Genomic DNA, 27,337 nt, shown 5'->3' with positions numbered 1-27,337 from the left:
ATGTGTTGGCATTCTACTCTAAAGAAAAGCTTTATCTTCTTTCAGTTATTTGTTTATTTATATCAGTGTGCATCCATGTATTCCCTTATTATTCAATGAATTGTAATCCATGGATGTCTTTACTTATTTTGGTGCTCAAGTTTTCCCATATTTGACCAGGAAAAACCTCTTCAAGACGGCTTCTGTGTGTTATTGACATAGCCCCATCATTCTTCGAGCTCTTCCTGACTTTCTGGTACAAAAAGGTGTTGCAAGCTCATCTTGTTCTTTTCCCTGCCCAGCCCTAGAGTCAGCCAGTTCGTTAAGGAGCATCTCATTTGAGTAGTTCAGTGGAGAGTGCTCTATAGAAGTCAAGAACTGAGCATCAGATATGTTCATTGCTGCACGACATCACTTCCACTAGGTTCTTTCTTTGTATATAGTTGTACTGTTTAATTCTAGCCACTGCTCTGAAGTATTCCAGTTACTATACAATGTAGCTTTACACAGGGAAATATGTGGCTTTTGCTTTGTATTTTTTTCAGCATGGGTGTTGGACAGATCTAGGAAATATATGTACATTAATGTACAAACACACACATATATACCTACATATACACATTTGTGTGTACATGTGAAGTATGCATACATGTGTAGGTACAAACATAGGCACACGCACACATTGTGAATGCACATAGATATAGCCAATTCCCCTCCAACACCACAGGGTTCATTCTAGCTTTCCCCCTTTCCATATTTGTACCTTCTTCCCCAACAGTGAGAAACACGGCTCCGGGTTTCCTCGATGTATTTACTATTTGCTTAATCCCCCTTATGTAGTCAACCTCCTGATCCCGCCAGGCTGCCTCTTCACAACTTCTTTGTGCAGGCCCAGTCCCTACAAAGCCCCCAACCCCCTAAAATACTCATCTGTGTGGGCTCCATCCTCTGTCCACCTGCCTTCCCACCCTCCTTGGAAGGAAGAAAAGAATGGAGGGAAGGAAAGAGGGAGAGCGGAGGAAAGAAAGGAAAGAGAGAGGTCAGGACAGAACTCTTATCTGCACTCTGCTCTATCCTTTCCCCATCCACGACTCTTCCCCATCTCTTTAAATAGCACCACCACCATCCAGATGCTCAGACAAATGGAAGTCCTCCTTGATTCTTCTCTTCTTCACCACATCTTCCTAAATGTAACTTGAGTCAGCCTACTTCTCACCATCTCCTTTTCTCCCACCACCATCTCTCATTTGGGTTGCTGCAGAATTTTCCAAAGTGCTTTATCCTCTTCAACTCTTATCCCCGTGAAAGTGTTCAGGTTTGGGCTTAGCTTCAAGCATTAGAAATTTAAAATTACTAAGGATTCCAAAAATGGATTAAATGTGCCAACAAAAAGGAAGTTTAGTATCCTTGTTGTGCCAGAAATAAATTGCTTTTTCAGTGGAATATGCTCTCCAATAAGATGCTTTGTCTCATGTCTGAATGTCAGACTTAAACTCTCTATCTTCTCTTTCCAAGATCATGTTTCCTTCTGTTTAAGTAGTTTCATGCAATTGGGATAAGAACCTAAAAGTAATGGATCAAAACAATAATATAATTCCCCACATGCAACTCAAAAAAATCTGTTCATGGAGCAAAATTAAGTATGTGTGTTGGTTTTAGAAAACACATTAAATATTGCAGAAATGCAACCATTGTTTCTTATGCTTAGACCCTCTTATTCATATGTATTTGTTCCACTAGGTTCTTATGTATTCAGTTAAAGCTGTACAATTGCATGAAGGGAAGGAAGAAAGGATCTATTGTCCAAATAACAAAAGATCTAGCAATCTCTTATTCTTCCTCCTTTGAAGCTCCTTTTAGCTCAAAGAGCGGTTTGGAAGTGAGTGCTGCTATTTGGAATGGAATGTATGGTCAACTTCCACGGATAGAGCATGCACTTCTAATTTCCTTTCTCAGTTACAAGCATCCTATTTTTAGTAAAATTCCAGAATGCCTTTCTTCCTCCTTTGAATGGTGTTGCAACGTTTGCACTATTAGTCTTGTCATCTTATAAGACAACCCTCCCCAAGCAGTATTTATGTCTGGCAGCCTGATGATTGGAATCAGCATTTAATTGTGCATATTAACAACTGCAATCACACACAGATTCTGCTAACCTGGAATGCTTCTGGGCTGCTTACTATTTCAGAATCCTAGAATAAAAAGAATGCACAGATGTCCCGTTTTATTATCTCATTTTCAAGATAACCTTTTAAGTACTTTAAAATTTTACTAGAAGTACAGCTTGTGAAATAAGCTCAATTTTGCTCTTATACCACCTGAAATGAAAAAAGAAAAGAAAAAACAGATCTGGAGCTCTTGGAACATAAGCCGAATGCTGTGTATAACCGGAACATAGTTTCTTTCTTATCACACATGTCCCTTCCCTTTACCTCAAGATGTCAAAAGTTATTCAAGGGCATGATGGAGCCTTTCCTGAGAGAACATTTTAATTTTGTTGAAATACCAGCTCTTCTTCTGTGGCTGTGGTGATGGCTTTCTTACCTCATGCAATTTCTCTGAACAGTCATAGAAGCCTTTACTAAAGCTTTCAGCAGGCTTTAAATTGAGCTACTACAATTCTCTGGTGTTTTCTTCTCCACAACATGATCGGGCTGAATCCTGTGATTGTTACGTGTGCTCTCGGGGTGAGCAGACAGAAATTCGAGCAACCATTACCTGTTGCTGGGGCGGATCCAGATAGAATCAGAAAAACCTTCCTGTAGATACTAAGGATCAGAATTCCATGGTCCTAGGAATAAACTATGCGATCTTGAGTCAAGAGGTAGACAAATAAGCATGGATGGAGGAGACAGGACCACCTCCTTTTCCCCTTCTTATTTTGGGTGGGTATGAACATGCCATGGTAAGTAGCATCAGCTTTGAACCTGGACCATCCAATCCATTCTCCATTACTGCAGCCTGGATGAGGTTTCTGAACAGATGCTATCATGTTGATCCCCCGTTTACAATGATTCACTGACTCTCCAGTGTCCTCAGGATAAAGTCCAAATTCCTTAACACAGTTTAGAAATATTTTACCATTTGACATCTGCCGATATCACCAACCTCAACCCTTGCTTCTCCACTCCAGCCGAACAGAACAACTTTGGGTTCTCAAACCCAGCCAGGTAGGCTTGCTACCCACATCATTCCTGCCACCTGGATATGCCTTCTCCAGTCCCAAGTCCCTTGCCTGACTGACCCCTATTCATCCTTCACATCTCAACTCTTCCCGATTTCCCAAGCCTGACTTTGGGGATTCTCCTCTGTGTTCCTCTAAATCCCTGCATTTATCCAATCACGTTGGATTGTAATTAAACCTGTTCATTCTGCCATATTTTTGATGCATATGTATCTTGTCCTGCCTGTGTATCCTAGCACCCAGCACAATATTAGCACATGAGAGGCCCTTGGTCAATGTTTACTGAATGAACAAAAAACTGGTTCCCAAACACAAGAGCATGCCCGCCAGTGGACCCTAAAGTTGTAGGCACAATGCCCTGTTCCTCACTTCCCATTCAGAATAGTCTGATCCCCCCATCAGGACACTGAATAAATGTTGAATAAATGCTTTGCAGACCAACATTTCAAAGTTGGTCTGCAAAACTGAGGAGATTTTCACTTGAAACCATTAACCCTCCCTTCTCCCCTTCACGTCTTCAAAGTCTCCCTGACTTTAAAGGACTCATAAAGCCCCCTCCACTCTAGGGAGACATCCCTGACTAATGATGCCATATTGCTTGCTCTCTTTCTCTCCTTCCAATCTTCACAGGTCCTCGTTCTGCATCTTACTACTTAGCTCTTTATAGTATAATATCCTCTTGTTCTCGTACTGTTTTATATTTACCCCATTCCCCAATTAAACTGTGGTTCCCCTCAGCACAGAAATTAGTTCTTACACTTCTTATTAAGTGTCTCATAGAATCTAGAATAATGCTCACTAAAATGGCTGTGTCTATCTCTGTCTCTTACCATATACTTTCTGTTTACATCTTAAAATCTAGTTTCCCCTACTAGAGATGTTTGATCCTCTGTTGCCTAATCCATGTCTTACGGCTTCTTCACCCCTTGTATAGGTAATTTGTGTGTTACCCACACAAAGAAATGTTTGTTGTAGTTGATGACAACAAGGATGATGGTTTCTCTTCAATAAATATTTGTTGATTATTTAATTGATTTTCCATGGCAAATGCATTTCCAATCTGAGAAGAAAAAACCCACCTTTGTGCCCAATCATCTAATTAGTAGGGCTCCAGGAACCCAAAAATATCAGGTCCCATTTATCTTCTGCATTTGAGCTTGAGCATCTCCATGCACATGCCCAGGGACCCCAGGGATGGAACCCTCCCTGATAAGTTGCAGATTTTTACTGTGGAACATTTGCCTGTAAAGAATTATTATGTAATGAAGAGCACACATTTTGCTTAATTTAAGTCTACCTAGCAGAAGGCAAGTAGCATTTCACTACCCCAGCTGCTGATGCGTTCCTTGTAAGGATTGTATTTATTTTGAGATTTACAGCTGTAATGAAGACATTAAGAAATGAAGTCCTAGAATTCTGCTACAGTCCAAAGATGTCAGGATTAAATTTATGGTCAATAATATTCACACATCAACAGCCTAAGATAACAGACACTATCATCACTCTTTTGTTGCGTTATCTTGGGATCTAAAATTACTCGTCCTACATTGAGTAATGAAGATTTATAACCTTCCTCTTCCCTTACAGAAGACCTCACCTTCTCTAGATATATAAGCCTTTTTGTGGAGGAGACAGGCAGATGCAGAATGTGCTTACCCCATAGAACATTACAGCAATGGCAACTCTATTGATAAGAGAATTTGTCCAGAAATCCTTGGATCCCTGGTTAGTATTAATATCAGTATATTATAATAGCAATATCTGTTTTGAAAATAATGTTGGAATGTATCTGTAGCACTGATATTACTTTTACTTCTTTGATAAGTACCCTGCAATCTTTAAGGACCTAAAAACCTAGGTTCCTAGTCTTGCCTAAAATGGAGAACAAAGGGTAACATGATTCCTTTCTACTCCCGCCCAACCCCATTAATCATGTGATACCAGTGAGAACAACAGTAAGCTCTCCAATATTGCAGTGTTGGAGAGGACCAGGAAGGACCGTTCACATTGTACCCCAGGTGTACAACATAGTATACTATGTGATGTGAATTGATGCCCTCAGGTTATGCAACATGGCGGATGGGAATGTCTCTTTTCTCCAGGGAGGCATGCCTCAATTTACTTACATGCATTTGGAACCAGACCCTGAAAATGTATGCAGGACTAAGGACTCTGAATTCCCTCTTTTTTTCAGGTTAGCAGTTGCATTTCTCATGTATTCTAGCTAGGGACCCCAGGGAATGTACCCTCCCTGATACATTCCTCCTTTTGGCAGAGGAGCAACATTTCTATTAAAGACTTAAAGCAAGATTAATGGATAATAGAAAGAAATATAGATCTGACCTCAAAAAATGATCAGTACTGGTCAGTGCGGTGATGCACAGAGATGTGGGGCTGCTTGCCTAAAATCATAGATGCTGAGGGGAAAGTATCCCAACTTTCCTAAACACTAGTTTATTTCCTCTCTACCTGTGTACTTAAGAAGATCAAATATCTTTATTACTTATTTCTCCAATAAAAATTTATCAACGAAATTCAGTATGTCCCTAACTGGGTCATCATCTTCCCTCCCAGATTTCCTTTGTTTGCTGTTGTTAGTGCATCAATACTACACTAGACACCCCAGCGTCTCCAACTCTTTTCTCTCCTCATTCCATGCAGTTGCGAATCATATTCATTCAACCTCTAATAGTATTTCTTGCGCCGTCCTTCCTTTTGTCTTTGTTGCTGCGCGCAGGCTTTCTCTAGTTGCGGTGAGCAGGGGTTACTCTTCGTTGCAGCACGTGGGCTTCTCATTGTGGTGGCTTCTCTTGTTGCAGAGCACAGGCTCTAGGCACGCGGGCTTCAGTAGTTGTGGCTCGCAGGCTCTAGAGCCCAGACTTAGTACTTGTGGCACACGGGCTTAGTTGCTCCATGGCATGTGGGATCTTCCAGGGTCAGGGCTTGAACCCATGTCCCCTACATTGGCAGGCGGATTCTAAACCACTGCACCACCAGGGAAGCCCCGTCCTCTCCTTTTTATTTTCATTTTCCTTCTTCTAGTTCATGACTTCAGTACCTCTCACCCAAAGGATTCCAGAAGTCCCAGCACCATCTCTCAATATTTCTTTCAAATTATGTACAGCATTGCTAGAGTAAACTTCAGAAGATGGCATCTGTCCCTAGCTCATAGGCTGTAATGACTGTCCACTGCCTTCCCCTCAAGCCTTTCACCTTCCTTCTCTTCACTCACCTTAAGCTCCAAGCTTACAGAACCTTTCACGGACACTCCATGCTTGGCTCACCTCCATGCCTTTGTTCAAGCTGTTTCCTCTGCCTGGAGTGCCCTTCTCCATAACTCTGAACGCCTACTCTTTACCCATCTTTTTTTCTTTTTTCTTTCAGTTTAAATGACCCCAAATTTCCTTGATCTTCTAGCTAGATAGAGCCTCTCCCTCTGCTGAAGCCCCATGGCATTTTCTCTCTCTGTGCTTCTCTTGTGGCACTTTTAACTTTCCCCATCCTAATTATTTTTATTTGTCAATTTTCTTATCTCTTCTGCTTGACTCTGAATTCCCTGAAAGCATGGACCATGGATTAGTTTTCCTTCTATCCCTACACTTGCTTGTGAACTAGGTGCTCAGCCAATATCAGATAAATGAGTGAATGAATGAATGAAACGTGGCAAAGGCAACCTCTTATTGAGTTTCACCACATATTATGTTATTTAATACTCCTTTAGTGCAACGTACTATGTATATTATACAGCTTCATTGTTCAGTGTGGCAACCACTAGCCACATGTGGTTATTGAGTGCTTGAAATGTGGTGTAAGTCCGTGCAGGGACTTGTACTTGGCTAGCTTGCAGACCCCAGATTGCAATTATCTGCCGATTCTGCATAAACCCATTTTTGCTAGAGAAATACCTTGTAGTCTGTTTGTTTCAGGTCAACATGTCTATGGCTGCCTTCATACTACAATGGCAGAATTGTATAGAAAGAGATAGCTGAAATAGAGACCATATGGTCCGCAAAGCTTGAAACAGTTACTATCTGGCCCTTAGCAGAAAAAGTTGGCCAATCCCTGGTTTGCACTTAAGAAAGTGATAGAGACAATGTAAATAATCCAGATTAAACTTTTTAAATGTGTCATATGTTTGGTCATTGCATCGTGAATAGTATAAAAAACTGAAGAACTATTCTTCCAGTACTCAAAGTCATTGACAAGTGAGTTCCAACATACATCTTTCTTGTTTTATGTAATCTTATTCATTGACTTAAATGAAAATATCTACCAACATTCAGGTAAGAGCTATATCCATTTCTCAATTGCAACTATAGATTGGCCATGGATGTAAGAGTTTGGCAAAAATCAACAAAAGTATTCTATAAGAATCATTTAGCTATATGGGATATAGAGTGAAGAGTATTATGTATTCTATTATTATATATTCATAAATTGTGTACTACATGTTCTTTACATTTGTACAATTTATAATAAATATGTGTGTGTGTGTATATATATATATATATATATATATATAGTTGTGAACATTTAGCACATCACTGGCTAAATTCCTTTCCTCACCTCATCATGTTCTTACCTCCCCTAGAAATGAGAAACTCCCAGCTGATTCAGTGAGACGTTGACCATTTCTTCTGTAGCAATATCATCCTGATATTCTACAATGTACAATGACAGCAACTCAGAGATCTAGGGACAGGATGAGTCTAAAATAAAGATTGGGTCAGGGCTCCTCTGAGAGTTTTTTCCTGAAGACTGGGCCTTAAAACAGCCTATTATTCATACTTTAAACAGAATTTCTGAACTGTACCCTTGGCTTCTCATCAGAGTTTTTGGCTTAGATTATTTTCTCTTGGAATCCCTTTTTTCTTTCCACATTCTCCTTTCTCTAAATTAGCCTGGAATCCTGCCTTTCAGGACTCCTAAAACATAGAACTCTCGTGATAGTCCCTGTTACAAGAAAAATTAACAAGCCGCAAACAGAATCCTTTGCTCCCACGGACAGCACACCAAGACTTCGTTGCAGTTTCAGCCTCTTTCGAGATTATGACCTTTATAGTCAATCGGAAATTTTGATTAGCACTAGCAAGGTAGTCTGCAAGGTAAGACCACTTACATTTCCTCCCCTCCAAGATGTCCAGGCTTAAAATAATTCTCTTTTCTTTGCTAACTTCCTTGCCCCACCCTCCTTCTGCCTCTGAAAGCCTCTCACTCTGTACGAGTCCTGGGAGTATCTCTCTACTTGCTAGATGGGATGCTCCCCGATTCATGAATCACTGTATAAACCCAATTAGATCTTCAAAGTTATCTTACTCTCTGTTGAAGTTCTGTGTTCTAACATCTCGCAGGTGACTTAAAGCTTAGACATCTCCTCCTAAACCTGCCTGGTGGAATGCTTCTTCCTTCTTTCCTTAACCTCAATCAAAGTTACATAAACTGAGATCGCAGGAGCCATCACTTAAATTAAACCTAGCCTCGGGCAAACAGTAGGTAAAAGACAACTAAAAGGATTACAGGCACTTCTTGCTCTCAGCCAAGTTTTTCTAACCAGGCAGTGAAAGCAGGACCTGTTCAAGGCCATTCAATGCAGAAGATGGGTGTTAATGCTTTCATCATTTCTTCTTCTGAAGCGAGGTTGTTGAGGTCACTCACAGAAAATACTATTTTTTTCCTTATGGCACAGCTAATCCATCATCAGAAACTAAGTGATACTATATTACCATGAAGGCAAATGCATCAAAGCTTTGAATGCGTAGAACACTGTATTCTCTCATTATTTTCTAAATGAGGGAAATGTAAGCTGTTTATTTAAAAACTGCTCACTTCCCCTGAGCAAATGTGTTTTAGGCACCAATCAATGCTTTTATGTAATCATTTCAAAATTGGAGAGCCAGTTTAAATTACAACTATAATAAAAATTAATAGCGTGGCTTTTTTGCAACATTAGGCATCTGAAAAAAAGCATCCCTTGACTTTACCATGAGACTGTGTTACCAACTGATTTTAAAACTACCCTGACCATCTCCTGGTTAGCTCAGGCTGTCATTGACTAACACCCACCTTTCATCAGCTGACTATGCTCTTACCAAAACAATGTGAAGTCAAATCTGCTTATATTTTGTCAAACCAAGGAAATACAGGGAGTGTAATGTTTTAAATTAAGCAGGGTTGTTATTCTCTTAAGGATAGAAGAGCTTAAAAATAGTTGTACCAATCTAAAGAGCCCTTATTCGTGTATTTCACATATTAAAGTAGCACTAAATATTTTATTACATCCTTTTGGAAGTTTGGAAGTTAAGCAGTTACTATGTTTTCCTTCTCATGTTTTTCCAATACATCGTCCAAAGCGATAAGATTTCTAATGTGGAAGGAAAAGATAGATTGATTATGTTTAGTTAATGAATTGTTGCCTTGAAATGCTCCCCTAAGCTTATGAAATTCCTCCTTAAAACCGTTTAATTTATTAGAATGGAGCTCCATTTAGTAAATGGCTAATGGTCACATCATTCAATGCGTTGTATACAATAGCTAATGCTTGACAATGGGTTATGATTATGACTTTTATTATCTCATAGTAAGCATTTCGAATAATTTATTAATATTAATAACACTGATTAAATAAGAAGATGGGCTTGTATATCAAGGCTTTGCTATATAGGATGGAAATTTCTAATTCCAGAAAACAAAGACATATGTACATATACCTCCATATATGCATGTATATCTCTGTATATTTATAGATATGCATTCATATGTATAATCTGCAGTGACTTTGTTTTGCTCAAGTATAATTCACTTTTCTTGAATTAGACAAATAAAGCCAAAACAACAGCAGCAACAAAGACAATCATAGCCTCCTCCAATTGTTTAGAGTCTTGAGTTTCATGCTACCTGACATTTTCATCTTCTGGCAGCCCAATTTTCAGTTCCTCCCTCCTGTTTGGCCAGAAATGAAACCTTGACAACATGCCACATTCCCCTGAAATCTGATTATAAATCACATCTGTGTGTTTTCTCAGCAGCAGGCAGGAGCTTCATATTGGGTTGCAGAAATCTACACAGCTGGAGCTAAACTGTGATTTTATTCAAACACTGCATGAGAATTGGAGAATTATAGGCATAGCTAATAAATAGATCTCTGAGAAGAGATAAAAGACAAAAGTGGGGGAAAAAAGACAAAAGGGGGTCAAACAGAACAAAGAAACACAGGCAGAGGGATACAGTGTGGTCTCTGTGGCAAGTGTTGTACAGGAGACTGCTTCCTATCAAAATTCCTATCAGGGTGCCATCCTTGAGTTAAAGTTAACAAACACTGACTGTGCTTACTATGTTCTGGCAGTGATCTAGCTCTGGTGATACCAAGACAAATGAGACATGGTCCCAGTCCCGAGGGAGCTTAGAATCTAGGAGATTTATACACAGTGTGGTGAGCTAGTGATGTACAGAATGCAACTAGGAAAGAGCAGTGGGACATGTGGCCAGAAATGCAATGGGATAGAGAATACACCTTGAAGGAGATGAAGCCTGAGCTGTGTCTAAAATCTCTCACATTGATTCATAATGGGAAGACCGCTGGACTTAGAACCAGAAGAAGATGGTTTGAGTCCCAGTTCTAACGTAATTGCACATTAGCTGTGGGATCTCTGGCAGGAATCACAGTAACTAACGGGCATCACCTCTTACTGTGTGCAGGCAGCCACTATGCTATAGACGTCAGGTGTATCATCTACATTGTGGGCGAGACCCAATTATTTTCATTACTGTTTACAGATAAGAAAACTGCATCCCAGAGGCATTAAGTTATTTGCTTGTGGTTAAGGAATGAGTGAAGTGAGTGGGTTTGAGCCACTGCTGTCAACTACCATTGCAGACTTAACTCTAAACTTGCCAAGACCTGGGTTAGATTTTTGTAAAATGGGGCTAATAATGCCTGTCCTATTTAAGCTCGCAAAATCTTGTGAGGATCAAATGAAATGGCATAGTTGAAAGTGATTTGAAAAGTGTATATACAATAAAAATGCAAGATAGTAATTCTTTTTCCAGCCAGTGTAGCATTGAATTCTCAGGCACTGTCACCCCGTTAACATATGCAGTGGTTAGTCTCTCCAGCCCAGAGCTACAAAAGCTCTGCGTGAGAGGTCAGCATGTTTAATGGTCAGAGAATGTACCAATTGCTGATGCCTCCAACCACTGCACACATATCTGTGGACACAAACCATTCTTGCCTAGATCCTCCACTCTCACTATTGCAAATACTATAACACCTGGGGCTCATAGTAGTTACCGGGCACACCACGAGGTGTTGCTCAAGGAGAAGGCTTGCTGGAGGATTCCATCTGAGGCCTATCCATCCGCCCACCCCCTTAGACCCAAGCGCAGGGCTGCTCCGGGAGAAGGAGCCATGAGAGCTCCTGGATCCTGAGCTTGAGCTTTTCACAGTTTGTGGAGTTCCTTTCTCATTAAGCATCCTAGGTTGAAGTAGGGGGGCAGTCGAGTATATAGTACCATGATATGGCCAGATCTGGGATGCTTGGCTTCTTGAGTTAACGAGAGAGAGGAAGGGAAGGAGAGAGAAAAGCTTTGAGGGCCTCCCCCCATAAGCAAAGGCCTCACCCATGGTCTTCTTCTGCTACATGGTTGTGGGATGAACATTTCAGAGCACAGGAATGATATCTAGAGTTTAAATGCTGACTTTCTATACATTCTCAGAGTTATACTGCCACATAGACATCATTAAGTGGTCAAAAGAGAGTGGGGGGCTTCCCTGGTGGCACAGTGGTTGAGAGTTCACCTGCCAACTCGGGGGACACAGGTTCGTGCCCCGGTCCGCGAAGATCCCACGTGCCGCGGAGCGGCTGGGCCCATGAGCCATGGCCGCTAAGCCTGCGCGTCCGGAGCCTGTGCTCCGCAACGGGAGAGGCCACAACAGTGAGAGGCCCGCGTACCGCAAAAAAAAAAACAAAAAAAAAAGAGAGAGAGTGGGAGGGTGGCAGTTGGCTCCGTCTTCAAGTTCAGTGTTTGTTCCAGAGGCAGGATGGAGAATCAAATAGAATATTACTTTTTTAAAATCCCACCTTAAATGTATATAAATCTTGGCTCACTGCTTATTTCTAGCAGATATGTAATTGTGAGGTCTAGAGTTGACAGCAACTCTTAGAGCAAAGAAGTTGAATGCATTTATCAAATCTTGTAGAGTCTAGTCTGCAAACAACACACTAAACTCTTATATTTCTGAGTTAGGTGCTGTAGGGCAGTGCCTTTCAAACTTTAATGTGCATGTGAATCACCTGGGCGTCTTATTAAAATTCAAGTTTAGATTCAGTAAATCTGCTGTGGGGTCCAAGCTTGTGCATCTCTAACAAGCTCCCCAGATGATGCTGATGTTGCTGACCCATGGACCACACTTTGAGCAGCAAAACAGTAGGGGATGCAAAAACCAATAAAATAATATCTCTGCTCTTAAGGAGCTGGTATTTTCCTACAAGATAGACTATTCTTATATTAATGCTTCAAAATACCAGTGTGAAACTTCTCAGATTATATTTTTTAAATTATGGAAAAATATATATAACATAAAATTTACCATCTTAACCATATTTAAGTGTACAGTTCAGTAGTGTTAAGTATATTTATATTGTTGCGCAACCAATCTCTAGAACCTTTTCATCTTGCAGAACTGAAGCTCTATATCTGTTGAACAACAACTCCCCCATTTCCCCTTACCAAGCCCCTGGCAACTCCTATTCTACTTTCTGTTTCTATGAATGTGACGACTCTAGATACTTCACAGAAGTGGAATCATACAGTATTTGTCTTCATGTGATGGGCTTGTTTCATAACCTTGGCATAATATCCTCAAGGTTAATCCATGTTGTATCATGTGTCAGAGTTTCCTTTCTTTTTAAGGCTGAGTAATATTCCATTGTATGTATGTACTACATTTTCTTTATCCATTCATTCAGTATTTGTCAATGGACAGATAATTTTAAGAACCTTTGAATAATTTTCAAAACACAATGCCCAAAGGATTCTCCTATATATAATACTTATATTTACCTTGGGGTCTCAATTCCTCTCAAAAACCCAGTGCCAAAGGGTTATAAATTTTTAGCATTCTATACTGTCAGACGTTAGTAATCAGAACTTTAGTTTCTCTTGAATGTGATAATAGAATCACTAAAAGCCTAATAACATCTCAGACATTTTTAAGTATTCCAGAAATCCCTCTTGTGTCAATATTTAATATATAGTCAGTCACTATCTTGGTGATTTGCATTAATGGCATTTAACAGCTTACCCACAGGGGACCCAAGGAAGACAGCTGTTGCTTGCCTGGGTGACCCCTCCTCTGTCTGGGTACCAGGGCAACAGCTATAATATCAATTGCATCTAAGCAGTTAGGAATCTTGCTTAATATAATCTGAAGGATTCTTTAAGTTCAGAACACTGAAATAATTGGATAAGACTATGAAAAACTTATACAAAATTTACTAACAGATAATTTAAACATAGCTGTACAAATCAAATTATAAATAACATAGAAATTAAAATGTAGATCAGCTTGGGTAAACATTAATTAATCCTTTTTCCCTAGGACAGCATTTCCGATCCGTGTTCCTTGAAACATTAGTGTCCTTTTAAACATTGACAGGTTTGTGTAAAGAACATTTTCTCTAGTCAAGTACATTTGGGAAATACTGTTTATTCCTACCTCTTAGGCTTCTGGGTGAGTCTGGGGCCTCCCCAAAACAGACATCAAGACAGGAGTAGATGTGCAAGAAATTTATTGGGGGAACACACCACCTATGAGATAAAAAGGGGAGGAACTGGAGGAGGAAGGGAGAGCCTCCCGATCACGATGCTGGTCCGACGCCTGTGAAGGAGAGAAGGGAGAAAGGAGGGCTGCATATGAAGAGACCCTGACTATTGTACGGTGCTAAGAAAGTGTTCAGAAGGGTGTTTAGGAGACCTCTCTTGTGAATCCTCTTAGGCAGATGGAGGAATATGTAAAGACAGCAGAGCCCTGGATGTGCCTCTCAAAACAGCCACTGTGTTCCCCATTCTCATCTAAGACATGCCTTTTGTTTCAAGACCCTAATGACAGTTTTCCTGTATCATCTGGTTTCTTATACTTAAATGAATGTAAGAATTATGAAGAGAGTGAACTTTGTACAATACATGGATACCATATACTCTTACCTCCAATTGCGATTTTTTCCTTTTAAACTTATTTTATCCAAATGTACTTTGAAAAGCTTTATGCTTCCCAGCAATATCACTTTAGATTTGATTAACTTGAGGGCTAGTGACCGCCTATAAAAGGTATAATCCATTCATTCATTCAACAAAATATTATTGAATCTCTAGGATGAAGCCAGATGCTAGGAGGACAGGGATGAAATGTGTGCTCTAGGAGGGGAGACAAGACAAGTAGAAGCCAGTTATCATGAGAGACATTTACCCTGAGGCTGATGGGGTTGTGAGGCCAAAGGCTAGATCTAAAGAATCACCTCGGAGGTTGCCAAGCAGTAAAGGGAAGTGGGAAATGTTTAGAGAGAGAGATCAGCGTGTGGGAGGGAGTAAAGGAAGGGGGAACAAGGCGATCAGGGAACTAGAAGGGACTCGGCACGGTTAACTAAAGCAGAAGCTGTTAGAGCGGAGTGGGCAGGGTCTGGCTCATTCAAGAGCCTGCATGCCCCCATCTCATCCCGGTGGTGATGCGGAATTGAAGAATTCGACGCAGGAAAGAGATGCCATCAACTTCATTTCAGAAAACCCTGGAAACAGGGAAAAGGAAACTGAAGAGCCATCAGGAGGTTGCTACAGTGAGGGGTGCATATGAGAAATGACGGGAACGAAGCCAAGGCAGTGACAGCCGGAGCACGAGGACAGAGATGGATTCAGGCATCGGGAAAATAACCCCTATTACGTTTTCTTTCTGTGAGACATTCTACTTTGACGTATCATCTCAACGTTATGCATCTTTCCCAGCCCTTCTCTAGCCCTAAATGTCAGAACTGCCACATCACATTGTCCACTCCAAACAGATACGTCAATCTTCCCACTTCCCTGGCTTTTGCTTTCAGTGCTCGCCGGGGAGGAAAAGAGAGGAAAAATAAGGCTGAAATGAGATGCTATGCCATTATTTTAAAGGCCTAAATCCACATCACCCCTTTCTGTGAAGCAGAACACACACCGCCAGAAGGCCAGTGTGCCTCCAGGGCTACTAATCTGGAGATTAACAAAATTTCTATTCAATCCCCAGTAAGTACCACTCTCCCTCAAGGCCAAGTCTATTCTTGATTTGCCTACCAATCTTTAAAAGAAAGTTCAAACAGTGTGTTTTTGCTTCAGTTTTCCTTATCTTGTGTACTATGTAAGTGCTGCTGAAAGGAGCCATATATGAATATGTAGTGAGTTGAACTGTAGGATCCTGAATGATTTGAGTTTGAGCTGCATTTAGCATGGATATCTCCCAAGGGATGAATATGAGAGATTAGCTTAATTATTCTGAGGTCCCATCCTCTGGTAAAATTTTCTTTTTCTACCTCTCTGAGCATCTTCTAGGGCTAAAATATATGCTTGATGAGTGACTAAATCAAAACTGGACGTTGACATAATGGTATCTATCCCTTTACAAAGTAAGCATCATTTCCCTGACTTAGAATTAAATGTAAATTACCTCTCAGAGTTACCCGACCAATTCAGTCCTCAACCCACTGTCTTTACTGCCTAGGGTCCAATAGAGAAACTAGAATAGACCGTGCTTGTTTACATCCCTTCACTAATCTGTTTAGGCTTGGAGTTCATCCCTTGCCAACTTATGGAGACCTACATGAGGAGTAAAAAGACAGGAAGGAAAGAGTCTCCGAGTAGCTATTTACCACACATGAAAGTCTCTGGATTCCTCAGAACACTTCATCCTAATAGCATGCCAGATTTATAAAACCAACACAGAAGCGTTCTTGAAATAAAGATGACATTTGTAATACTCTCAACTAAAATTCCAGGCAGGTGTGTCAGCCATGGAAATCAGTAAATAAGCCTAACACGTGGTCAGAAGGCAAGTTGTTTATTCTTTAGGAAGTTTAGACTATATTACAAGCTACCAATGTCTAAGAGAACCTCAATACATTTACATTCTAAAAAATATGTCATCTATATCATAGCAACACTAGTTTGACCCAACCTGCAGAAACCTATAAAAATCAAGACCAATTCTGTTGATCTGGAGATTAAGTTCTGAAAGCGCTTCGGTTCTGAAACTTATCGTAGAGGAAGGACTGCGGGTGGTTCCACGAGAGACACGTGCATGTACCTGAAATAAGACCCAAAGCAAGTTCAGCACAAGCCAAGGACTTTGGTTTCATAAAATCTCATGTGGGCCACAGAAAACTTTCTAGTAGTTTTAACAGAAAGGAAGGAGCTGGCTGACTAGATGTACTACAATGCTGACAAGTTATAAATCTAGGCCCCTCCAAACTGATTTTCTTGATTTGACATGAAACCTTACTCTTCCATCCTCGCACCAGATATGCAATTTGTTGTGTTTTTAATTCTGAAATTACTATCACTCGTTAAAGCTTTAAATAGTGAGCCCAGGTAAGAGAATCTCAGGAGCTTACTTTGAAGCCTTGTACTTCTCCCTAATTGCTTGCTGAGGTCGGTGGGGAATACCCAGGCACACTTTATGTAGCTCACTCAGGCAAGGCACAATTTCACTTAATGAATAGCCTGTAAACGTAGCAAGGGTTTCTGGCTAATCAAAACAAAAGACAAAAGAAGAAAATTGCATCATACAGCTTTATAAGATATCAGAAATCTGAAGATAAAACGGTGAAATAAAGGAGATTAATCACTTAGTGAGTATCCATGTTCATCTCAAAAGAAACTGTAATCCTTCCTCAGAGTCTTTAGAAATAAGATATTAGGAAAAACAGAATTCTAAATTTGCTCACATTGTACAATTATAATGCTCAATTTGGGGACAGTTTATTCTCTCATGAGCAGGATTTTTTACTGGCCTCTAAAGGGCCTCTACTTACCTGTACACTCTATTTAAATAGCATATGAATGAGTCTTAGCCAAATTCAGAATAAAAACTAAGAATTCTAGAAAAATAAAAGTAGATGCCCCACTCTTGTAGCACAAAGTGAGCCTTCAGAACCAAATCTAAGGGGCCCATCTCTAATCTTGCCAACCGTCACAAGCCAAGAAGCAATGCTAACTGCCCTGTTCCTTTGAAAGCCTGATACAACCTCTGACCATCCTAACTGGACCCAGGTTATTTTACACAGAGGGGAAAAGTCAACATCTTTTGCCTTGAAGTGGTCAATGCTTATACTACAACAGCCCTCCTTGCATAAAGGTGGGTGTTGAGGTTTCCAGACCTGCTTCCATTCAATGAGCTTGCCACCACCATCCCCTTGACTTCCTGCAACCTCTGCTCCCCAGTGAGCTAAGCCACTGAGTCCAAGCCATGAAGACTGACCTGCAGTACTCAGCGGCACGTTGTAGTCTGCTGGCAAGGCAACCAGTTCCTTATTAAACTAACTCTCCTTCACAAGAGGCCAGCCCATTCTAAGCCTTCAGGGTTACTGAGCAGACTTTAGATAGGCCTTGAGGTTCATCTAGAAAGAAGCAACAAGCACTTACCCAGAAGTACCTGTTCACAGTATAGTTTGCCAGGCAGTAAGCAGCTGCAGCGATCAGTGAAGGAAGGTATTTCAAGAACGGGTCAGCTTCAAGGAGACTCAGTTCTGCTACATACTAAGCACAAGAGAGAAAATCTCATTGGAATTAGGAATTTGACTAAGGTTACAAGCAAACATAGAAATGTCAAGGGGACAAACTGTGTCATCTTTGTTCAGTGTGCATCTAGTGATGAGCGCAGAAATAGATGCTCAAAATTATTCACTGGGTTAGTAATTGCTATGCCTGTCCATAACCAGAATAACATTTACGTTGTAATGAATTTCAAGTAAATTTCAAAACGGATAGGCAAGTATTTGGCCTAACCATACAGTATACGTGATGGGTTACTTATACTATAGTAGTTCAGGTTTATGCTGGTCAAGTAGCATTGCTCTGGCCACTGGAGCAGACTAGAGCCTTCAGCCAAAGGCAAAAATATGTCCATGTTAAAGCTATTAATTTATCAGGCAAATACATGCAGTTCATAGGCTAGAACAGTACCAGTGGGAACTTATCAAATTAAAAGAAACATATTGGGAAATTTATAGAGACATCCTTATTACTCTTTGTATGGCATATAAATACCAGATATATTAGATCATTATGGATGGAAACCAAGTTTTCCAAACCAATACTTTAGTGCCTTCAACTAAAGTTTAGAACTCCAAATGACCAAATAGTGCTTCATTACTTAACAAGTTAGGATTAGATTAGAGCCAAATAGAGCCATATTTATCTTGTTCCCATTCTGTAAACCTAAGAGGTATTGCTTGTATGTGGTCTGTATATAACAAGAGAACAGTTTCCAAGCTTAAATTTTTTCTAAGACCTGGGTGATTAGACAACCCGTGTCTGCCAAACACGATTAATAGCAATGTCTCGTAAGCAAAAGTCATGTTCTTAGAATTAGTTCTCTTCCAGTTGCCAAAAAGCTTTTCTGGGCCCAAGGCAAAGAACTGAAAAGGAAGGAAGAACTGAAGGAGGCTGCTTTTTTTATCCATTTGGCACTGAAGTTCTTGGAAGTCATGCGGCCTACCTTGGCCAGGTTCTCAGTCCTGACACACACCCCTTGCCTCCTTAAGTACTGAAGGAGAAACTGGTTGGTGGTTGGCACTGTCAGGTCAAAAGCCAGGACCTTCAGGAGCAGGTGTTCCATTCTCAGCAGTTGTTGTTTTGTGTAGGTATCATCAGTTATAAAGACAAACTCATCTATTCCAGGTGGATATATTTCTTCATATTTCCTACAAAAGGGAAAGAGTTTGGGGAAGTAAAGCTTCGACCCTGTGCTCTCCCTCTTGTGCTGTCACAACCATGCCTGTCACATGGCCCTTGCAGACTTAAATATCACTTACAAATCACGAAATGGTACAGGTGTGAAAAGAGGAGGAGCTTGTTTCCAGAACAAGAACATGAGTATGACAAGGATATGTCGTACTTACTGCTACGAGATAGTAAAGAAACAATTTCCAACTGGGAGTTTTAGGTTTTGGCTTCTGGTATGCTGAAAGATTCTGAATGACAGACATGTGGGTGAATTCCTCTTAATTCTATAGACTTCAAATCATCTTTTGTTTTTGTTTTTGCGGTACGTGGGCCTCTCACTGTTGTGGCCTCTCCCGTTGCAGAGCACAGGCTCTGGACGCGCAGGCTCAGCGGCCATGGCTCACGGGCCCAGCCGCTCCGCGGCATGTGGGATCTTCCCAGACTGGGGCACAAACCCATGTCCCCTGCATCGGCAGGTGGACTCTCAACCACTGCACCACCAGGGAAGCCCCAAATCATCTTTTGGAAAAGAATGTTATGTTGAACACATGGTAGGAAAAAACTCCTTTGGTCTTAGATTTTTTTGAAAGATCATGTTCAGTTTTCTCTATTGAATTAGCAAAAGATGCTATGTATTCAAGAGATAGATAATGATACAATTTCACAGTTATCGATTCTTTGGTTTTGTTTCTCCTTTCTGTAGAGAAATGTTTGCAATATTTTAGGCATTAATAAGTACTATGTCTGAGACCAGAAGAATAGAAAGGAAACTACCATTCACTAGCAGGTCACTTATTTAAAAGAATATTAGCCACAACCTAGCCCTTTTCTACACAATTAGATATTGTTATGAATGATTGATAGTAACAGGGACCAGCTAAAATAGCTTATTCACTATAACCAAATAAACTGTGTTATTATGAGTCACTTGCTAGATCATGAAGAGAAGACTTTTATGTAACCAAAATCTCTTATAATAGGACATTTACTCATACTAGAATACAGCCAAAAGACTACACCACAAAATAGTTAAATTGGATCCTGAATTTGAGCTGATGGCTGCCTTAGTCATGATATTGAACTTCTTGTTAAGAGGATCTTAAACATCCAAATGGAAAAGTGAACATATGGTAAGACTCAGATTCTCAGTAAACACTGTAAAAATGATGACATTCTATCAAAGGAGGCATGAATAAGTTTTACTTATCGAGCACTGCATTCCTCCAATAAATGGGAACGGAAATCAAGTGTTTTGACAGGCTGAAGTTTCACATTATTTGAGCTGAAGATCACTTACGAAGCCAGGAGAAGAGCTGCTGTTCCTACAAGCTGCAGTTTCCCTCTCAGAACAGACATGCAGGAAAGAAACCTGTCCAGGAAGTTGACGGCCAGGTAGAGAGTCTCTGCCCGAAGCTTATATTCCTCTCCCACCTCAACCAGCCAGTCCACCAGAATTGTTCGCATGCCTTCTGTGATGTCTGGTTGTTTCCTCATGTAGTGCACTTTGGGCATGTGTCTTATCTGTTTGGGGAAAGAGTTTTGATATTCAAATAGTTGCTATGTTAGAAAGATTACACCACAGAACAGTTGCTATTTTAAAAAATCTCATGAGCAAAGGTTAGCAGGAAACTCAGTCAAGAGCCAGATAAATCTTTACCATGATATGGAAGAAAGTGAGAAATTCTGGTTCTGTAATGCAATTAGTTAACAGATGACTTAAAGGAGGGGAAAAATGGCAATAATCATTATCCCCAAGAGTGAAATACTTAACATACAAACCCTTTTTTTTTTTTTTTTTTTTGGCGGTACGCGGGCCTCTCACTGCTGTGGCCTCTCCCGTTGCAGAGCACAGGCTCCGAACGCGCAGGCTCAGCAGCCATGGCTCACGGGCCCAGCCTCTCAGTGGCATGTGGGATCTTCCCAGACGGGGGCACGAACCCGCGTCCCCTGCATCGGCAGGCGGACTCTCAACCACTGCGCCACCAGGGAAGCCCCATACAAACCCTTTGAGTCAAAGAGAAATAGTCCAAATAACTGCTACTCACCTCACAACTATTATTTTTCATAAATGTTCTCATGTTTAGATGTCACAAGAATGCCATTCACTAATGGTTATGGCCAAGAGTGTATAACTATCTTAATATGAAGTGCTTGGGGTGCTGGCAAATGAAGGAGAAGTTGGGAAAACTCACTTCAGCTTCTCTAAGGTACTGATGAATTTCTTCAGCATATTCAGTCACATTTATCACATCTGTACCAAAATCTGATGCATCTTCAGACTGGGAGTAGAGAGATGAATCTACCAGCATAGGAGAAACTGCAGGGGGTTCAACAGTATCAGGTAAGAACATTTAATTTAAAAACTAGTTCCATCCACTAACCCTCTACAGGCAGTTGTGAAAATAGTTACTACTCAGGGTGTTCTCTTGCTAGTTATATGCTACTAAATGCTGCAGATGATTACAAAGACAGGGTACCATCAGCCACAGATGAGTCCCATTACCTGTGTTAAAATCCAGCAGGAAGTGAAGGTCTGACTTGAGTGTTCTGGTGTCTACTTCATAGGCATCCTCAAATGCCATCCCCTCTCGCCCTGTGCAGCTGTCTCTGTCGCCTTGCTCAGGCTTGTCCATGTACATGTCAAATCCTTGCTTGGCTGGCCCCTGAACCCCGCTGGCAGACAGCGCTTTCTTTCCAGCTGGAGGGAAGACATTTTCTGACCCAGAGAAAAACCTGAGTGCTGTGATCCCCTAGAAAAGGGTTAAGTTTCTTGTTAGAGGCCACCCCGTAGCCCTCATAGGTGCTAAGAACCCATGTGACTCAAACCAGCAGGCTGGAAAGATGAGAGGAATCTTAAATTGAAATATCTATGTCTGCAATTGAATTTCAGAAAATGAAGCTTCCCAAGGATGACTTTGCCCTTATCTTCGTCTACATTTGACATTTGGGAAAGGAGCTACCTAAAATTTGTCATCTTCCTCATGTATTTATCAAAGAGAACTCAAGATTATAGAAAAAAAGAAAAACTATAGCTCTCCTCCAAAGTGAACTAGGTACCACATGTGGATGGAAAATTGTAAATCAGTTTTTGTGCTTGTAGCATGACAGGCTTTTATACCAACCCAGCAAGGTTCTTGACACATAGTTACTGAGTTCCTATTGTCCTCCTTAAATAGTTAACTTTTAGTCAACAGGCTCCTGTAAAGGTCCCATTTAAACCTAGTTACTTAGAAACATGATGATTTTAGAAATGCATACTATGCATAAATTCTCCTATAAGATGTAGAACCTTATTATATGACATAATGAGAATAATACATGAGGTTCTGGACATTTTTTAAATACAGCCAATAGTATTTTCTCAGCAAATTAGATGTGGGGTGGAAGAAAAAGAAGGGTCAAGGATGACAAAGGTTTTGGGGTTGAATTACAGGAAGGGTGGATATTCCATTTACTGAGATGAGGAAGACTCTGGGAAGAGCAGTCTGGGGCCAGTGTTGGTGTTTGGTTTCGCCTAAGTTTGAGATGCCTACTGCATGATCCAAATGGAAACATCAAGTAGGCAGCTCACCATGTGAGCCTGCAACATAGCTGAGAGGTCCAGACTGGAGATAGAAGAAGGAGTCATCAACAGATAGATGGTATTTAATGCCAGGAGACTTGAAGAGATTGCTAAGGGAGTGCGTGCAGATTGAGATCAAATACTAAGCCCTGGCACACTCTAGCTTTTAGATATTGGATGAGGAAGAACCAAGATATTGAGGAGGTGTGGCCAGTGAGCTAGGTGGGAAACCAGGAGAAAGCCGTGTTTTCCAGGCTGAGAGAGAAGAAACTATTTCAAGGAATAAAGAGTGATCAATAGTGTCAAATGCCGCCAATCAGTCAAGTAAGGAAAGGATTAAGAATTGAGTCAAAGACAACAAGAGAAGAATTTGAGACAGAGTATTCATTCAACAAACACTTGCATGCTACCCTGTCCAGGCACTATTCTAAACACTGGAAATACAGCACAAAACCTGATGTGCAAAATCCTCATCCTGATGGAGTTTACAGTAGGCAAACTCTCAAGAAACACTGTCGTGAATGGGACAGTTGCTGCCAAGAGCTTTGTAGCTGAAAGGTTTTTAAGACTGAAAAAAAAAAAATCACAATATATTTGCATGCTTCTGGGTTTGACCCAGTAGAGAAAAGAAAACTGAGAAAGAAGAGCTGATGGAATGATATCCTTGAAGAGGCAAGAGGGCATCAGGTGTGCTGCACACATGGGGGTTCACCTTACATGAGAGCAGGGACACATGGGTCACGAAGCAGGAGGGGGATGGCAGAGTATATGATACATGGGAGCATGTGGAAATTCTCTTCTGGGTGCATCTATATTTCTAGGAAAATAGGATATAAAGTTATTAGCTGAGAGGAAGGATGGAGATAGAGGCTTTGGAGGATAGAGAGAAGGGAAAGTATAAGATAGACGGTTTCTAGAAGAAGGTTGTAGAGGAATAGAACCGGGAAATGTAGAGGTAGTGCCTGGCAACATAGAGGTTAGCTAACGGTTATGAATTTAAAGTGAGCATAGGAGTAACTACCAATTCATGAGAGGTTTTAGACTTCAAGTTTAAAGAAGTAAACATTGCTAAGCAAATTAAGTTTGTTAAAACCACCTTTACTCAGTTTTTTCCAAAGCTTGTAACAGATTACTTTGGGTAATTTTCTCCCATAACTAGATGCCACCAAAACACAGATGCCTTGAACAGTCAGTAGATGAGTCAGTAGATGAGGCTTCTGACCTGGCCTCCATCATGGCTTTTTTTGGGGGGTGGGGGGTTCTTAAACCTCTCAAATTTTCTCACCTATACAATGGAAAGAATACCTGCCCACCTATTCCACTGTACTATTGCCAACTTCATTCCACTATAGATGTGCAGTACAGGCTTAAGGCACAGTTATGAGAAGCTTGCTTAATAACATACTTGAGGAATATTTTTTTTAATTTCAAAATTCATTCTTAAGGATCCAAACTCCTCATTCGCATTTTAAGTGTCTGAATTTGTTTACAGTCTGTTAAGGGAGGTACCTTTGATCATTTAAGCACAAGCAACTGATATCAGATGGCCCATGATCCGTTTGCCTAACTGTCCTTTGTCCCGAGGAGAAGCCGACTTTTGAAGCATGCATTTGGAGGTAATCTAGTATAGCTGATCCAATCCTGATTCTAACACCATCACCAATGAGCTTAACAAAGGTTATCCAGGATGCTTCAGGCACAGCCTAGATCAATCTGAATACCACTCCAATCTGGAAGATCCCCAGTTCCGTAGTTTATTTTGGGGCATTCACATTTCCTTTTAGCCCAGAACTTAACTGACTTTACACATACTTGACCTAAACAGTACGTGTTATTTCCTTGATATTGGCAAAATAAGAAAGAAAATTATTCATGTTTCTAGCTGGAAAAGGGACCTGACAATGTGATCTTAAAAAAAAAAAAAAATGTCCCTATAGTCCAGATTCCATGGTTGAATACTCAAGAAGAGTTTGGAGGTAAAATTTCAAGAGAAACCCACCTCCCACCAAGACATGAGAGCCCTTCTCAGCGAGCAGCCTTCCCGGCTCTTCTCAGGCATTACCTGGCCACAGGTCCTCCTGTACTGCCCATTCTCAGTTAGCACCCCTAGTACTGTTCTTTGTGGCGGATCCTGGCCAAGCTGGGCTCTGGTTATCATCTGACAGGCATCAGGACCTCGGGACACTGGAGCCAGCACTACTCCACTCTTGGAGCTGCTGAGATGCATAGCCTCAGTCTCCACAGGCTACTGCTAGCAAGGAAGGAGAAACAGACAAGCTGGTTAGTCAACCTGTTCCACCAGGGGCTCCAAGGATGCAGTGAATCTCCAGAAGAGAGAGCACTGTGACAGATATCTTCCCTGCAATTATTAGGGCTGAAAGGGCCTAAGCCACCGTGCGAGCGATCAAAGCTGCTTTGAACCAAAACAGTGATTTGAATCTCTCCAGGCTTTCTTCCAAGATCTGGCTGACAGCTGGTAGGAGAGAGAGAGACGTCTGACAAACCTCCAAGCCGAGACGCTAAGCCCCACGTTAATTGGGAGTCCAAATCTACAAGCCCGTGTCTTTCCGGGCTATTATGCTTATTCGTCACCCCACCAACCCCCTGCCTGCAAACAAATGACCCAGGATACATCACTGTGGGAAAGTACGTCCCTTTCCCAAGTGATAAGCAGGGTGCTCTTCCGCGGCCCTCCTCCCACAAGTCAGAAGTCCCCAAAACCTGCTTGGAACCCACAGCGGGCCTTGCTCTTCTCCGTCTTATATCTTTATACATCTGTCTCAAACAATTAGCAAGTGCACACGAAGACTGGGAATGAGGAGCCGCCGAAGGGGGCGGGGCGGAAGGAGACAGAGATGTTAATAGATTCCAGTCAGGGAGCCAGAGTCCCAGCTTTGGTGGCCCAGCGCTTAGAGCTATTTACTTTCAACACCTCCTCCCCGCGTCTGTCAAATCGGCCAATCAGCGGAGCTCCTGGGCCTCGCGGGGCCGTTTCCATGCCAACCGCAGGGGCGTGCGCGCTCTGAGGCCGCATCACTATGGCGTCCCCTCACCTGGCATGTTCTGGGCGGACGCAGGCGACTACTGGGCGTTCAGAGCCGGGTGGGGCCAACCGGCGACGGGCCCCGGCTCGTCCTACCCGGACCTGCTCGGGCGTGCTTGGGCGTGCCTGGGCGGGCGGTCGCCGTGGGTACCTGCGCCTCTTGTGGCAGATGTTTGGGAGGGAGGAAGGAGGCCCACCCCGCGATGGCCGGGGTTTGGAAGGGACTGTTTCCTTGAACCCGTTCTCCCAACAGCCGCTAACTCCTCCCGCTAACGTCTTTTCCGTGGCCCGCTCCTGAGAACCTTGGCTCGGGAGAGCGACGCAGGGCCCTCGGGGCTGCGCAGGCCGCGGCGCCTTGACAGCGCCCGCCTGAGAGCGCGGCTCGCTCCCCTTCCCCGGCTCACACACCTACACCTCCTCCCAGAGAGAGGCCAAGTAGCAGCGAGTTGGCACCAGGTTTGCTCCGGGGCCTCTTAATTCGTGGTGGCGGCGTGTCCTCGGTCATTTTGGGTCCTTGCGCAACAGAGGCCGCGCCTGGCTGGCCCGGGTTTGGTGCATGTAACCTGGCAGGGCGGGAGAGGAGATCTGGAGTTTTAGGGTCACACGTGGTGCTCGCAGTCCCCACGAGAGGTTTTCCCCGACGGGTTCGGCAGCCACAGCGTGAAGCTGGTCCAGGAACGCGGAGATAGTGGCCCAGGAAGAGGAAGGAACGCGGGTGGCAGCAATGGGGCCTGGGACGTTGAGGGGGACAGTGGTGAGGCTCGGAACTAGGGGCTGGGCGGGGGGCCTGGGCACGTGGGGAGGGAATCCTTGGGTAGGGGTCCATGACAAGGTGAGGAGGAAGCAGGGGGCCTAATTTGGGGTAGAGGTGAGGGTAGGGAGAAGGGGCCCTGCCCACTCAGGAAGGGAAGAGAAGTCTTTGGAAACTAGGGAGGCCTGGCACCTGCAGAGGTAACTGGCAAGCCAGGTAGAAGAATCTTTATTTTTTGAAAATATTCGTGTGTGCGTACGCGCGTGCACACACACATATTACATATGTTACTGCTTTTGTCTATTTATTTTTTTAAACACCCATCCCAAAGTTTCTAAAGCAGACCACTAAAACCATTCAAATGGCCCTTTTAAGAACTGGTTAGTTATCACCTTATTTTGAATGGAAATGATTGTTAATCTTACCAAAAATTTTTTCTTAAGTATTTATTAATGTGTTCACCCAGTGAGCTGGGTATGCATTAATTTAATGGGAAAATTGAAGTATTCTACAGAAAGTGAGGATGAAAGTGTTTGTTTGAGTCAGATGTTAAGAGGCAGTTGGGAAGCATCTTGGAAATCAGTGCTGGATGCAGGAGGAGAGCAGAAATGGATTTTGTTTAATATGAAACTAACTTCTATACGTTTATCACCAACTTTCATTGGGAGGCAGCGATCCGATCCCTTTGCACCCTGCAATTCCTATGCCTCTGAATATGAAGGCAACACAGGAACTCTGGTAACATCTTGATTGTGACAACAGATGTAGGCAAGCACCAAATGCTGGGCTTTGCAAAAAGGTACTGCTCTCTGGTGGAGGAAAAGAGCCTTTCTGCTCCCTTCCCGCCTAGCGCTGCTT

General features: G+C 42.0%; 2 protein-coding genes across 3 annotated transcripts in view; one reads left to right on the top strand and one right to left on the bottom strand.

The window, feature by feature from the left end:
• SPART (spartin) overlaps window positions 1-27,337 on the top strand; it is a 377,051-nt gene that overhangs the window by 257,527 nt on the left and 92,187 nt on the right. The window lies entirely within an intron of this gene.
• On the bottom strand, window positions 16,096-25,828 carry CCNA1 (cyclin A1). 2 transcript variants are annotated; one of them, XM_030882508.2, is made up of 9 exons: window positions 25,739-25,828; window positions 24,748-24,933; window positions 21,627-21,873; window positions 21,316-21,440; window positions 20,421-20,644; window positions 18,897-19,101; window positions 17,822-17,935; window positions 16,792-16,925; window positions 16,096-16,484 (listed from the first exon to the last, which is right to left on the bottom strand). In XM_030882508.2, exons 2-9 carry the CDS (start codon window positions 24,910-24,912, stop codon window positions 16,433-16,435), a joined length of 1,266 nt encoding a protein of 421 aa, XP_030738368.1. In that variant the 5' UTR covers window positions 24,913-24,933; window positions 25,739-25,828; the 3' UTR covers window positions 16,096-16,432. The 2 variants fall into 2 exon arrangements, with proteins under 2 accessions (XP_030738368.1, XP_030738365.1); XM_030882505.2 differs by lacking the exon at window positions 25,739-25,828 and adding an exon at window positions 25,422-25,505.

The sequence above is a fragment of the Globicephala melas genome, chromosome 18 (assembly GCF_963455315.2).
Source record: "Globicephala melas chromosome 18, mGloMel1.2, whole genome shotgun sequence".
Lineage (NCBI taxonomy): Eukaryota > Metazoa > Chordata > Mammalia > Artiodactyla > Delphinidae > Globicephala > Globicephala melas.
The sequence above is the reverse complement of the archived record's forward strand: the minus strand, read 5'-3'. Positions and strand labels throughout refer to the sequence as shown.

What these genes read in the sequence shown, in the direction of transcription:
- CCNA1 (XM_030882508.2), bottom strand. Translation starts at nt 24,912, where the DNA reads ATGCATCTCAGCAGCTCCAAGAGTGGAGTAGTGCTGGCTCCAGTGTCC. An exon ending in GCAGCTCTTCTCCTGGCTTC is followed by an intron (nt 19,102 to 20,420) that starts GTAAGTGATCTT and finishes TCCCTTTTGTAG; the next exon opens with GAAATATGAAGAAATATATC. An exon ending in CTGTGAACAGGTACTTCTGG is followed by an intron (nt 16,926 to 17,821) that starts GTAAGTGCTTGT and finishes TGTTTTGATTAG; the next exon opens with CCAGAAACCCTTGCTACGTT.